The sequence below is a fragment of the Spea bombifrons genome, chromosome 2 (genome assembly GCF_027358695.1).
Source record: "Spea bombifrons isolate aSpeBom1 chromosome 2, aSpeBom1.2.pri, whole genome shotgun sequence".
Classification (NCBI taxonomy): domain Eukaryota; kingdom Metazoa; phylum Chordata; class Amphibia; order Anura; family Pelobatidae; genus Spea; species Spea bombifrons.
Window position 1 is genome coordinate 39,789,714 of NC_071088.1, and position 16,314 is coordinate 39,806,027.

General features: G+C 39.8%; 1 protein-coding gene across 1 annotated transcript; it reads right to left on the bottom strand.

The window, feature by feature from the left end:
- Nucleotides 1–13,266: 13,266 nt before the first annotated feature.
- On the bottom strand, nucleotides 13,267–13,898 carry G0S2 (G0/G1 switch 2). The gene has a single exon (XM_053457609.1). It carries the CDS (start codon nucleotides 13,853–13,855, stop codon nucleotides 13,550–13,552), a length of 306 nt encoding a protein of 101 aa, XP_053313584.1. The 5' UTR covers nucleotides 13,856–13,898; the 3' UTR covers nucleotides 13,267–13,549.
- Nucleotides 13,899–16,314: the final 2,416 nt, after the last annotated feature.

The window sequence follows — 16,314 nt, forward strand, 5'->3', positions numbered from 1 at the left end:
TGTACTGGACAGCTTTTAAACAAAGGACAAAGGTACAGAAGCCAGATAACCACAAAAGGAGGAAAAGCATGTCTTCTGGTTTGCCTGGTGGATGTGGATAGTCTTTAATAATCCCTCTTGGTATCTTGATCTGTGCAGATATGAATGCCTTCATAAATGTCATCAGTACAGGCTTAAAGTCCTATAGATTATTTGCTACTGTCCTAACCTTAATGTATGAGGAAATTGATTTACGGGTAATTATTTCAGAGGATTTGAAGGTAGATATACAATGCAATAGAACATCAGGAAATGCTCGCAGAATGCTTGGTTGTATAGGGAGAGGTATTAGCAGTAGAAAGAGAGAAGTGCTTATTCTGTTGTACAGAGCACTGTTGAGACCTCACTTGGAGTATTGTGTACAGCAGTGCTCCTCAACCCTCTCCTGAAGGCACACCTAACTGTCCAGAATTTAAGTATTACTCAGCCGTGTCAGCTGTTGCATAATTTAAAAAAAATAAAATAAATAAAAACAGCTTAGACACGCCTGAGTAATACCTAAATCCAGGACTGTTAAGTGTGCCTTGAGGAAAGGGTTGAGGAGCACTGGTGTACAGTACTGGAGACAGGCCCGGACTGGCCATCGGCCGCGGCAGGGCCGGATTGATTTAGGGGCTGATGGAGCTACAGCTCCAGGCCCTTACCTTAAAATAGGCCCAGTCAGGACCGGACTGACTGGGCCTATGCGGCCTTTACGGCCGCATTAACGCAGGGCATAAGGGGCACCTGCTCCTTAAGCCCTCCGCAACTTCGACCGTGTCCGCCACTCTAAGGGGCCGGGAAGCCCCCACCAGGGCCCGAGTTTAAATTAAAACAGAGTTTAAATTAAAACATCAGGGTTTTTTTTTTATTATTATAAAATTATATCCATCAGCCCCTAAGTCAATCCGGCCCTGCCGCGGGCCTGGTCGTAGTTGCTGCTTGCTTCGGCAACAAGGTAAGTAGGGTGAGGGAGGGGGGTGCAGTGAGAAGGGGCAGAGGGGGGGTTAGATAGTGAGAAAGGGGGAGAGGGATAGCTAGTGAGAGGGGGTACATAGTGAAAAGGGGGAACATAGTGAGAGGGGGTAGTGTGAATGCGTATGAGAATGAATGAATAAATGTGTGGATGAATTGTGTGAATGCGTATGACAATTAATGAATTCATGTGTGGATGAATTGCGTGAATGATTTGTGAGACTGCATTAATGAATGTGTTAATGATTTGTGTATGCAAAGATGGTACATGAAGGGTGGGCTTTAACAATAAATAAATAAATTAAAATGGGCTGCCCAGGCTTAAATGCCCGGGCCTATTTTTTGTCCCAGTCCAGGCCTGACTGGAGACCATATCTCCAGAAGGATATAGATATGTTGGAGAAAGGTCAGAGAAGGGCTACAAAAATGGTTTATGGATTACAGGATAAAACTTACCAGGAAAGGTTAAAGAATCTTAACAAATATAGCCTGGAAGAAAGACGTGACAGGGGGGATATTTAAAAAGCAAAATACTACCACAACAAGATGACGTAGTCTTAAGCCAGTGGGACAAAAGTTTAAAAGTAACATCAGGCAATATAATGTTACTGAAAGGGTAGTGGATGCATGGAATAGCCACCCAGTAGATGTGGTAGATGCTAATACAGTGAAGGGGTTTAAGCAAGCATGGGAGAGACATAAGGCTAAGCTAAATAAAAGATAAGGCCAGGGAGAATGGGCTGAATGGTCCTTATGTACTGTCACTTTCTATGTTTCTGTTCTTATATGACCCTCGTTTCAGCCTGCTCAGTGCCCATGCCACTGTCCCACCCATTGGCCTGCCAAAAGGTCAGAATATTACAGATCGGTTTGTGGAGAAAGAGAAGCATTTATGCTTATTTTGTCTGCAATATTCTGGCTTCTTGGATTATTTCCACAAAAGGGCCCTTTTGCAGAAGCACCAGGAAATAATGGGCAACAGAGAGTGAATGAGCGAGTGTTAGAGAGAGTCAATGAAAGATCAAGAAAATCAAAATCGGTGGCTTTGATTTTTTTTCTTGTTTTCTATTATTTTGATCCAAAGTTATGGTGATCATCTTATAATCAGGATCATCTTATAATTGAGCAAATATGGTATACATATATACTGGCTCAAACACTTTACATACACACTGGCTCCAACACTAAAGCACTGTAAACATACATACACACGTACATAAATACACAAACGCACATTTCTCTCCCTCCCCTTCTTACCCTGTGAGTGTCTCAACTGCAGCTGCACCCTCCTTGCAAGCTGCCATGCCACAGCATCTGTACTATAGTAGGGCCACATGATGCATGTTACGTGATCCCGCTAGGCAACTCAGTTATCAGGTGTGCACTCACATCGCCCACTTGAGTGCATCTCTCTTAGAGCAGAGAGGCTGGGTCCCCTTGCTTGGACAGGCCCAGCACACCAGTACTCGGTATACCCTCCTGCCTGTAATAGTGGATTTTAATTTTTTGGGGTGAGGAAGGGGATTTTTGGCATACTATTTAACCACTACATGACAGAAAGTTTGTCCTACTCTATAACATCTGGTGCTTTTTTCACATTCTCACCAAATGTTTTTTAAACAATGGTTACCCTTTTCCATGTTTGATGCGCCCACACAATTTATAAATTGTTTTAGGATGAGTAGAGCCTGCTTTTGACATAAAACATAATAATAATTATTAGTTCTAATATGTAAAAAACTCAATACTTCAATACAAAATACCACACAAAATATGTTCAGCATCATACACTGATTACAGTAATACCGAACACACGTTGTTTTTACGCTCTAGAGGGTCAGTACGCGATATTGTATTTTTTATTACATCTAGGTTTATTGGCTTTATTGGAAGTGAAGAGTTTAAACTTTTATTAGTTGATTTTTTTTTTTTTTTAACGATACACCATTGTCTTCTAGACACTTCCTTTTTGGAATTTTATTTCACTTTGTTAAATATTTATTTATACATTTCCCCTTCACAGGTACTGTGATCAGCCAGCAGGGGGAGCCATCTGGACAGAAACTCCTGGGTCTCTCTTCTTCTCGTGTTACATCAGATCTCTCTGGGTCAGTGATTCTGGCTGTGGCTGACAGGAAAGATTCCAGACCGTCTCCATATAGCACTAATGCTTCCAAATGTTTCATCGTGACACCTTTTTGAGGGCATAGTACGCATAGAGAGACGTATAAGGGAACTCATTAGAATCATATAACATTTTCAAAGGCTTTCCTCTTCAAAACAGCCTTAGTTTTTTTACATAATTTAATGAAGTCAGACAGCCACTTATTATTTGTCATTTGTATGTGTTCTAAAGCTGTTATCCCATAGTACAATATTCTAGACATACACCTAGACTCCTTAACAAACTCCCGAACAGGGCCGTAGGAAGGGTGAGGGGAGCGAGGCACTCGCCTTGGGCGCAGCTGGGAGGTGGCGCACAGCCGCCCGATCAGCAGCTGACGGCTCCAGGACTGGTTGGGGAGATCAAGGATCTCCCTAACCAGCTCAACAGGGCCCTGTGGTGAATCACATTGCTGCCACCCTTCTAATGCATTTCCCCCTTGTGTCTGGAAATAGTTGACAGGATTGTTTCATATGTTATCAATGTGGTCTATTCATTAAACTGTGAGCGCTTGTGCTTCGACAAAAATGTAACTTGCACAATCTAAAGTTGCAACTCAAAGATTAGTGAATTTGCAAGTGTTAACACAATGAGAATACATGATGATGTAATTGCAAGACTGGTACGATGTATCTTCAGATTGAGTCTAAAGCGGAATCTCTGTAAGGTGAGTTGATGTCTAACTATTCCATAAAATTGCACAATGCATAAAATGACTGTGGTTGCAGTTTCTGTTATGAACACTTGATGGTGCTGTTGACCACACAAATAAGCAATTCAATAACAAATTCTAAAAGTGATAATTTTACAGAAAGGAAGTTGCTAAATGTATTTTAAAACTCTACAAAGTGACTAACCCAGAGTGTGGTAAATTTTCAAGTATTTGATAACTGTGCTGCAAAATGCCACTGGAATTTTTTTCCAAATGTTTGACACTATGCGTAAGCTAATGCGATTGTGTTATGTGTTAATTATGTTAATCCTTTCCTGTTTCCTCTATATGTCAATTTCCCATCCCCTGGTAAAATGGCACATAAACTATGCCCAGTCCCACTGGAGTGACTACCCATCTTGTAGCTGGCTTTCACTAAGAGGAAGATGGCAAACATACCCAGGGATGTTCCAGTAGACCCCCTGGTTTCCATTACAAACAGGTGAAAGTAATGAATGACCAAAAAATATATCTGTGTATATAAAAGAAACAATCCATTCTCAGTTGAATTGGTCTCATGCATCTTTGATTCAATGTTTCCCTTTGATAAACTCTTAGGATTGGCCCCCAAGTGAAATGGTGTGTCCAGACATGGGCCTACTTGCTCATTTGTGCCTCATGGAATACTTATTCCACTGACTGATGAGACTCGTAAAAGGTGATATGTTCATCTGGATTTGTTGGTTCCCTTGTGTAGAAGAAATTTGCTTCATTTCATTCTTGGCCTTCCTTTGTCAATGGCTCCACAGTAGGAATACACTGTAGGTAAGGTTACTAAGTAGTAAAGGATTCTTTAATAAGTTGGTCTCATAGCTCTCTGTACTCGACATGGCAATGCTGATCATATGTGTAACCGTGAGCTCAGGGTATATTTTTTCCAGGAACAGTGAGACCATCATACAGGCTCATTCAATGTGAGAAACACTAAAATCTTACTTACTTCCACTAGTTGAATAAGCAAATAAGCAAGTGAGAGTCCTAAGCAGAGGGCCAGGTTAATTATTTCATAAGGGACAGCATTGTAAGTTGCAATATGCTAATAGGTAATTTGTGTTTGTGTACCAAACCCATTTCCAAAAAAATGGGTTATATGAACTTCAAACTGTTATTCAAGATTATCCATACACAGAAATAAATAAGAGCAAAATACTAATAAAAATAATTAAGGTAGAATTACTATTGAACAATAATGAAAACGCATAAAGGGCAGTTATTTCAGATATGAGCATCTTCAGTAGATGACACCCCCACCAACCCACCCTATCTACTGTAAGCTAACCTTTCTTGGTTGCTGCTATTACAGAAAATGCTCAAATTAATAATAATTATCCCTATGTTTCAAGCCGATGTACAGAGAGAAGTAGTATTATGAGAACTGAAGTACTCAAGGATCAGTAGGGCATAAGGTTGTTAGAATCTGATCTACCACCCACATGAATTTGTATTAAAGATTTTTATACCATGCAGAAACACAAGTGAATTATCTTCACAAATTAGAATGAACTTGATAACACTGTAGCACAGATTAGAACAGGCTCAAACATACATGCAGCCTTATCCGAAGGTCGGTATGTGATAACATAGCCTAGACATTACCTCAGCAGAATGCATAGAGCAAACTCTGTGCACCTAAATCTATCATTTCCATATTAACCCTCTGTATGTCAGTAAGGTATGCATTAACAGTCTTCCACCTGGCATTTCATACATTATGAAATATTATTTACCTACATTGTATATATTGTACAGATAAAATGTTCATATAGTGTGCATTATGAAACATAAGGAATATATAATTTTATGTTAACTTTGTACATGTTGGAATAAGCTCATATTCACAGTGTGGATTTATTTATGCATGAGATTTACAATTGAAGAAATAGAATCTGGTTGCTGTTCCTGTGGTCATTGTGGTAATGGGCTGGATTTTAGGGGACCTGTGGAACGTGAAAGAATGAAGCTTTGCTATTTTTGAATGATCCTTATCCTCTTTCCACAAATATGCATCTCACATTTTATGCCAAAGCTTGACCCACAAAACTGTTCCAATACATTTTTTAGTGTATTTTTTTGTCTGGGACACCAGTAGTCTTTGCACCTAGAATTTGAGGCCAAGCTTGTATGGGCCAAGATTTTCAGAACATTTATTAAAAAGTTTAAACTGCTAGCTTGGGTATTCTTATAGAGGTACTTGCCAGAGTTCCTTGTAACCTTAGAAACAACATAGCGTTAATAGGCAAGTTACTCAGCTTGTGAGATGGTCTTGCAAGCTGTGCTCTTAGAATTCAAGACAATTAGTAGAATCTTGATATTGATTGGTCAAGTGGAACTCTTCACACACCTAGAGTTGTCACACGTTTTACGTTTTATGAGATGCCTACAACACTAGAGGCAAAACAAAGCCTTTAATCTTTACTTTCCTTCAGTCAAAGATGTGAGACTGGAACCTCGAGATTTTTGTTTTCATTTCATGGCCTTCATGAAAGCATCCATGTTGGCTGGCTGAAATCCTGGTATAAGTTTATCCAACAAACTCTCCAGGATTTAATCATACCCATAAGAACATTTGCACAAGTGACGTTTAGCACACTGAAGTATGAAAAAACAACTGCCCTAGTAGCTAAACAGAGCCGTATTTACCAGATTGAGAGTTTTCTGACTACGTTCTTTCAAGACTATAGGTCAGGAAAACGGAGATGCTCTTGGGTCTTGCAAATTCTTAAAAAAGCAAGAAGTATTAATATACGAATACAATCCACTGGGTGGAAAACAACAGAAATGACGAAATTGTGGTTGCATGCAAATTTTCATCCCGCTTGAAATTTAAGCTTTGTTCATACTACAAATTGAGCGTGATGGGGTTATGTTTCGCTTTAAAATTGAACCTGCAGAACTGTGAAACTAGGAGATGTACCTAGCTAACCTAGAATTCTTCACCTTAAATCAGTCTACATATTTGTAGTTACAAATCTACAAGGCTGAATTAAAATGTAAAACCTGACAGGTTATAAGGCAAAATGTCTCAACTTGGATCCAACTTTACATTATGAATCAACCACGCGTGCAACAAACCACATTCGACCATGAAGACTTGACCAGAAATCGACCCAAGAGTATATAAAATTCAGAGCGAGGTGAAATTTCCATTGATCCTCACTGGAAAGGTGCCTGAATGATTATGTATGTAAGGGAAATAGTAGATGAAAAACGTGTCCAGATATTAATAGTAACATACACCGATCAACCATAACATTATGACCACGGACAGGTGAAGTGAGTAACACTGATAATCTTGTTATCATGGCACCTGTCAGTGGGTGGTATTTATTAGGCAAACATGTTGTCCTCAAAGTTGATGTGTTAGAAGCAGGATAAGTGGGCAAGCATAAGGATCAGAGCGACTTTGATGAGGGCCAAATTGTGATGGCTAGACGACTGGGTCAGATCATCTCCAAAACTGCAGCTATTGTAGGGTGTTCTGGGTCCGCAGTGGTCAGTACCTATGAAAAGTGGTCCAAGGAACGAAAAGCGGTGGACTGGTAACAGGGTCATGGGCGGCCAAGGCTCAGTGATGCACATGGGGGGGTCAAATCACATAGATAAGCTGCGTAGCCACAGACCAGTCGGAGTGCCATCCCATGCAATTTTTTTGACCATTATATACACCTGGAGCAATTTATTCAAAATTGGAGCAAGCATTGCTTCTCCTTTGTGAGTGCAACCACAATTGGGAGGGGGGTTCATTGTGTTGAGTTGTATTGCACTATTATTTTTTGTATCTGTTTTTATTTTAAAGATTTCTTTTCAAGAATTGAAAAACATTGGGTATACTACTATATCAGGTTTTGTCTTCTGTTATATTTATTAGATTGCACCAAAGCGCACTTTATCACCATTTTGAGGATATTATATCTTGTTTTCTAGTTAAAACAGTTATGTATGTTGAACTTATTGGGTTTATAATGACTAAAATATTGAAACAACTGAATATTAATTGCCATTTTAATAATGTAATGATATTTTTGAGACTTCCTGCACACCTCTTGTTTGAGTTTCACGTTATAACTTGGGCAATCGGTTCTTAAATATATATAACACAAGTTATAAGGTAACATTAAGCTTATTTGCCCTTGACCTAGATTTTAAATTTCTTCCATGTTCTGTGCCAGTGCTACATTGTTCCGATTAGGAATCTTAGTCAGGACAACTGGAATATAACATGTCATTACAAAGAAGAGTTAGTAGTCTTCCATGACTTGGTTGCCAAAGGATAATACTAAGAATGACCTTTTCTGCACTCCTAATTCATTCTGAATACAGTATTTAAACCTAATTTTGATGCAAATTATGCAGAAAAGTGAAAGAGATGGTAGACCATTGTTGGGTAGAGCTCTGGATGACATTGCATACTCTGAGCTGGAAAGTATGACATAGTATATCTAAACTACAGCTTCAGACAGGGCCGCTGAGGTTAATTTGAACACATCTCTCACTTGGCTGTTTCCTGCCTGTGTTCCAGTTCTGTAACATATCCACAGTAAGGTAGTGATTGACAAGGTGGACTACCATGCATTCAAAATGGTCAAGCAAACACTGTATTACTAGGTCTTCTGAATGGCAATGCCAACTAGGCTAAAATATCCGTCTGTTTTCCATTTTGATCTTGTACCTGCTAATTCTAGCACTGAAGCTACCAAGATGACCATTCATTTTTTTTCAATCAATGAGGTGAAAATAATGATTGTCAGTTACAGGAACATTGCATTATTACCAGAGTTGCCACTGGAAGTCTTTGGTACTTCACTTTTTAGTACTTCACCTAATTTTTAGTGCTTTCCACCATGTGTTGATCCCCCTAGCCCTGCAGTCTGTATTACAGTGCAGTTCCTGGTGCAATGCCTGCCAGCTAGTCCTAATAGTTCAGTAATCGGTATGTGCAGGAACAGGGGATTCGATTTCTATGGAGGATAGTTCCTGCACAGCCCCACTAGCTATGATTTGGTGGTTGGCTCACTGAATCCAGGGCATCATTTTAAATGAAGGAAAGTATATTTGTGAGAGGAAGGTTGTACATATGTGTGTATATGAGAGAGAACATATACAAATCAGCCATAAGATTATGACCACGGACAGGAGAAGTGAATAACACTGAAAATCTTGTTATCATGGCACCTGTCAGTGGGTGGGATATATTAGCCAGCAATTGAAAGTTGCCTATCCGCAGACCAGTCAGGGTGCCAATGCTGACCCCTGTCCACTGCCGAAAGTGCCTACAATGGGCACGTGAGCATAAGAACTGGACCATGGAACAATAGAAGGAGGTAGCCTGGTCAGATGAATCACGTTTTCTTTTACATCACGTGGATGGCCGGGTGCGTGTGCTTACCTGGAGAACACATTGAACCAGGATGCATCCATGGAGGCCCTACTTCGCAACTTAGAGGATCTGCTGCTAACATCCTTGTGTCAGATACCACAGCATGCAGAAGTCTAGTGGAGTCCATGGCTTGACGGGTCAGGGCTGTTTTGGAGGCAAAAGGGGACCCACACTATATTAGGGAGGTGGTCATACGGCTGGTCTGTGTATGTATAAAATTGAGAGTCGCCAACCTCAGAAAAATATTCTGTTCTTACACATTTCATATCTAGTTTAGTTTGGTGCACTGATTTTATACAGGTTTGCCCTTGAATAGAGCCCATGTTTGATTCTAAAAGGTTATCAAGTGTTAAAATTAGCCTGAAGTTGTTTTGAAGGAGCAGCCAGAAATCCTTAAATAGGACGAGAGTTGTATCACAAAAACATGTCAGCTGTGCCCTTCATGTATGTATCAAGAAGATATTAAAAAGCAGATCACATTACCCAAATGGCTTGAATACATTTATGCCACTTCCATTGCACAAGATTAATGGCAGGTAATTTGTGCTTAGTGCCTAATGTAAGATAATTCTATGTGATAAAGACAATTCTAAAAGAAGCATTAAATACCTTACCTCCCAACAGTCCTTGTTTTCTGCCTGATAGTCATGCTTTATCTGCATAGTCTTGCTGTACCCTATTTTAATGGTCATACCTTGACTTGGAGGATGGGTCTCGTCCAGTTCAGGAGCTAACCTGACCCATCTTCACCTCTTATCTTGTTTTTGATATCACTTATTAGGATTGCTTTATGCACCCCCACTTTAAGTCTTTAAAGTGCGGCCTGTATATAAACTTACATACAGCTGCACAATTTTTATATTCTGGGTTAGGTCCCTGCTTTTGAGATTGATAGGAATATGAGAACATACACAAACTGTAATAGAATAGAAGTTTGTTTTTCTGAACAGTAAGTGTGCTTTGGTTTTTGCCATGCTGGCAATGAAGAGGTTAGAATAAGTCATACTGACTGCACCTTGAGAAGGCTTGTTTGTCTACTGGCAGCGAGTAAATACGAATTTATTGGCTGGATTAAATGTCTGCCTTGGCTTGCTTCCCGGTCAAGTACTTTTCCACTGCTTGGTCAAGCAGGCGACAGAAAAGATGAGAAGGGGCTAATTGTGTTTTCTGCTATAACCAAGATTGACGCCAGCCTGGGAACAGAATGGAATAGATAAAGAATCGGTCAAAATATATAGAAAGGAATGAATCTATATCTTGCAGCTGCTGAATAGTATTACATTTTTCCTGGAACAATGAGCAAATTCAGAGTTCTAAAGACAGTCTGTAGAGAAAAAATATGACTAAAATGCAATTTTGCCTCACAGATTTATCTCTATTGATATAAACACTGTTTCAGAGTCATTAATAGCTACTCCTCAAGATAATGTATTCCCTTTTAACATTTTAAATAACATTTGAACCACTTCTCCATTATTTTTGCAAACCAGAACCCATAAAAGTAATTGTTTTTCTAAGTATGCTTAATATCAACTTAATGCCACAAATTTCCAATATCGAAAAAACAAAAGTACCTAAAAGCAGCAAAATATACGACCCCCATGAGAGGTTTAGAAACTTCAATCCATAGAAGGACCAGCCACTAGGCAGTTTAGGCTACTCATGCTGTAAATCATTATGTGAGTTACTATGACAACCGTGTGATTTGAATACTGTACAAGGATGCACATATAGGTTTAACCTCCCTAGTGCTTTTTGGATTATTACCGTAATTCACCTCTTCAAATACCTTAAGATGATGACGCACCACTAAATGATGCATCCATAGCTCACTGTGCCCACGTGATCAATAATAAAGGATACATTCTACCCTGTACTTTCTCAAGTAGTGATTTACTTTGAATCAACTTTGGTTTCACCGTGCCATTGGCTTTGGGACTTTCATTGTCATCTAGGCCTACAGATTGTTGACCTTCTGTTTGTTTTCTTGATGCTTGACTTGTCACATCTTTGCTTTAGACTATCCTATTAGGAACGGTGTCCTGTGATCAGCACCTGCAGTGATAGCCACGGAAGGGACAACCTTTTCCAGATGCAAGTCCCTCTTTACATCCTACAGTGACATATCTGTTGTGTTGTTTCCTAAGTTCCATCAGATCCCCACCTCTTGTTATATTTAGAAACACACATTCAAGTGCTACTTCTATAAAGAATGAGACAAACTGACAAAGAATACACAAATTTTCACTCATAAATATTTAAAATGAAATAACAAAATCAGGAAACATTAAGGGAGACAAAGCTTGTCAAATTGCCACGTCGAAATACTATATTTTTCAGTTATGTAATGGTGTTTACAGTATATATGCAGATGTATTTACCTTAGGCGCTGCCCTAGAACCCCAGCCTCCCCTCCACGGCCTTCATCCTCATTGCAGAGAACTGGGATATAATGTCTTAAGACACAAAACTCCTTGTAGTGGATCCAATGGAGGCTGTGCTGGCTTGGCACAGCGAAAATAGTGTGAACGGGCTGGTTGGGGAGATGTCCCCTGTAATCGGATCATTGTGTAGCATCACAGGGGCTGCTGGCCCCCCTGGACCTGCCTTACTAAGCCTAGGCCGAATACATTACTGTATACACGCATTATAAACCATATAACATGTGTGCAGCCATCTTAAGTTCCTGTTCTCAGAATTCATGATTATCCCTGCTTAGATCACTGCTTCTGTCTGGTGGACAATGATTCTGGCATCCTGTTTAAAGTTGAGGCTGAAAAGAGTGGATTTTATAACATGAAACTAATTGTAATAAGTAGTATGCTAGTTAGGCCGCTTGGCCAAACAACTGGTGGGCCGCAGGCCAACAGCTCCTCCCACTTACTTGACTCACTGCTAGATGCTGTAGTGTGCAGCCACAGGCTGGATGTGGCTGGCCATTTGCTCTGTAAACCTAAAAACGCTGGATAAGTACTAGTGAAGACAGCAGAACAAATCATATTGTCACCAAAAAAAATGCTCTACTCACATTTACTAGACATGATATGGTCTAACACCTTCTGCATTAGTTCCATGACCTGTCAATTCTCTACTCTTCCTTCATAATGCCCAGATGATTCAAAGCTTTTGTATTAAAGTTGAGGAAATATTTTCTGTTAAAGTGCATTACGCAGAAAAGGATTCCTGGTACACAAAGCAGCATTTATCCGTAATTAATTTGTGTTTGAGAGCTACCATACCTGGGAACTTTCTGTAAGACATAACCCCTTCAAATAGCAACCCTCTAAAGTTCAGGTCAAGGGTTCCACTGTCATGTCTCATTAATTGCAGCAACCAGCTTTAGTGATTTCACACAAAACATTACTTGTGAAGTCATAACAATATACTGAATGGTAACCTGTGTTAAAGGCAGGGATTTCTACTGTGATATACCAGTGAGTAAAGTACCAGTTAGGAGGTTTCAGAATTAGTGTAACCAGAGCAATTCCACTCCAGACTGTGAGACTCTAAACTTGCCCTTACACTGGTGGTCCAAGTCAAGCAGGTATGGTCACCAATTTCATGAGCTCTGGTTACAGGCACTTCACAGTTACCAAGAACTTAACCCAACAGCAGCTAACTTGAGCAGCACGTGACTTTTGATCAAAACGCGCATTGGTTCAGATCAGCATGTCATTTGGATTCCTAGTCAGACTGTGACCCGATTTATTCATGTATATCGCTTAGTATCCAAGTTATTGGTGGCATCTCCCCTTCAAGCTCAATGCATTTCTCATAGGGCCAAAAATACAACAGCAATACAATTTATACACATTCATAGTGATTTATCACATCTACCATAATTCTTAGAATACCCAGTCTCTTAGAAATCCAGTTCAAATGTTGACTACCCATTGCCAAGCTAAAGTGTTCTTGTATTGCCTTTAATGCACACACCTTATAGAAGAAAGTAAAAAATTAGGAATAGCGGACTGCTTGGCTCAGTAAACCAGCGATTATTGAATATCAAAGAGGCAGAGATTTTGTATAATAAAATAAAATATTTATTTAAAATGCATAAAATATAGGTATTTGCGTTATAAAATCTTTTGGGTTAATATGGTTGACTGGCACACATCGTACCATCGCATGGGTATAACCCAGGAGTATTTGCACTGCTGCACAGCAGCAATAAGTAGACATCAGTCCAGAACACTGGAACACCTTTACACAGCCACATACATGGGTAATCTCTTGCATTCTCTTCACATGCAATGCAAATCACACTCTGCAGTTCTCAAGTCTATTTTCAAAGTCCAAGTGACTATGATGCATGTCCCCTGTTAGCCACACTTCTTGCCCCAAGAGCCTGTGGTTTGCTTTTCTCCAGAATAACTTCTTCCTTTTTTGGCACGGGAACTGGTGCTGGCAGAGGGGCCGGAGACCTCCTCTGTTCTTCCTCTTCATTATCGCGACCCGCAAATGGGCTGCACACCGTTTCGACCAGTCCGATGACCACCCCAAAAAAGGCCAGCACGCTGCCCAACACGTAGATTTTCACCATTTTCCTGTTGGGTTTCTGGCTGAGCATCTCTTTGGCAAAGGGAATTAGCTCTTGGATGGTTTCCATGCTGCTGATATGGAGTCAAGGGTGCACACTGCCAAAAGAAAGAAAAAGCTAATTAAATTAAATGCTCTCCATAGCACAAACAAAGTTATTATGCGAGTCAATACCAAAATACATTAACTATCACATTGCATGGCATTTCATCAGATACAAGGGCAATTCGTGGCAGCAGCAGAAAGGTGGACTAAAGAAATCGCATATAGGATCATGATAGCCCTGCTCCAAATACAGATCCATACAAGACTAGAATGCCATTTTAAGCTAAAATTCCTTTTGATTGTTTAAGGAATTGGGAAGGAGGGTGAAGTTAAATAAACCGAGAGTAACATGTTTAGTAATACCCAACAAGCAGACAACGAACACTACCTAAAATCCTGCACAGACGATCAACATATTCATCTCGGGGCATCGGGATATCATAACACATAAGGCATACAACGATCTACCATCGTTGCCTATACAATAACCCATTCATGCAAGATACGATATACTTAGTATATAACCCACCTCTAAATGCATTTATTAATAAGGAAATTGCACGCGTATATATTAACTCACAAAAAGAGATACATTATAAAGCTAAACAATGCACTGGTAGAGCATCAAGAAAAAAGCACGCTTACCTAGCAAGCCTGTTAATTGTCGCTGTCGGAGTAGTTCTGACTACGTGCTGTTCTCCAAAGCTGCAATGTCAGTTGTCTAGTGTCTTCATGTTGACGCACTGGTTCCTTTTAAAGCCATTCAGTCCTGCCCTCTTCGCGACGTCACCAGGGGGGCTGGTCGCTGCTGTGAGCACGTGCTGATCACGCACTGCACTTGGCAGCCACGGAGCGCTCGTAGCCAGCCGTGTATTGTGGGCTAGCTTGTCGGCGGGCTGTGTGCATGCACGCAGCATGCTCCCGCTCCCCTCCCCTGCAGCTATTCATTCTCATTATAGGAAGACACGGTGGGGGAAGGTGCTGGGATTTCCCATTGTGTCCATGCTTTACACTGCAGTGGTCACGTAGTAAACGTACCGGGGGTCATTTGCTTGACCCTAAACATCTTATCTGGGACGGACACTTTAAGAAGAAAACAACTTGTTCTTAGGTCTTGTTTTTTTTTTTGGCGCATTGATGTAAATAAACCTCTTAATCTTGATTCCATAATTCCTAATGTTTGCTCTCTTTTTGTTAATATTTCAGTAGTATATTATACCACTATATATATTATAATATAAATTATATTATCTTTTCATTTGTCTAGGAGCCTGTGTTTGTGAGATTTGTACAGCGCTGCGGAATATGATGGCGCTGTAGAAATTAAAAATGCAATATTTTGTGTGCCAAGCACCAGACGGCTGTCCTGCTCTGAAATGGTTAAAAGGGAATGTGGGACCATTAACCATGTGGGGCAGTTTTTAACCCCTTCCCTACTAAAGGGGCTAGCTGCAATGCGCTTTTGCGCCGTTCTGTAAAGCTATGAAACAAACCATCTCATATATGATATTATATATGAACGTGTCTGCTGTTTTTACCATAAACATGCTTTCAGCAACACGTCAGAATTAATTATTTGTTATGTTTTGCATACAAAATCAGAGGAGAAGCAGCACCACTGTTTATTGCTGTTTCGTTTAAAGAAAATAAAGGTATTATTCTGTGTGTACTGTATATTTTGAATGTTCCTTTAACTCTTTGTATTATAGAAGATAATACATTGTTGCAAGCACTCCTGTCTACATAAGTAAGCACAATATTTATTTTTGTATAGGTCTGTTACCATGCTTACCCTAATATATATATATATATATATATTATTATTATTATTATTACTATAATCAGATCATATTTTTATTAGCAGATTGTATTAATTTTGGTCCAGTTTAAAATAAATAAACTATGTGATTCTGAGTCACATTTTATGTTAGAAGTGTAAGTAATTTTATTTCCGAGCAGTACGTTTTAGATGAGAGGAGCATGTCAAAGGGATGAGTGCTTTCGTACTGACTCCATTGTGCAAAGCAGGCAGGGACTGTCGTTGCTATCAGCGATTCTACCTTAGAGGCATACTAACTTAACCTTTAACCTAGTAAGAACCATTTTGGCAAATGTTCTAGATTCAGTGCAACAAATCGGTTAACCATAAAAAAAAAAACATGGATAGAGTAGAAATACAATATCAACGCCGAACACAAACCTATCTATTGCTATTGCACTGTAAGCATATATTTAGGGAAAATATATCATAAGTATTGCACACGCGTTCATCAAATATACAGGTGAACCGGAACTTGTGTAAGTCTTATCTAAGAAGATTAATGGGAATGGGGTTAGACATTGTTGTATAATGTCTAGCCAGCAACAGAACTGGCATTGAAATTTTAGATCTCCAACACAGTCTGAAAAAGCATTCCTCATGGTCATGTTCCACAGAGCGCCCCCTGCAGGCCGCAGCCGTAGGCTGCAACTTTTGTTTGGGGA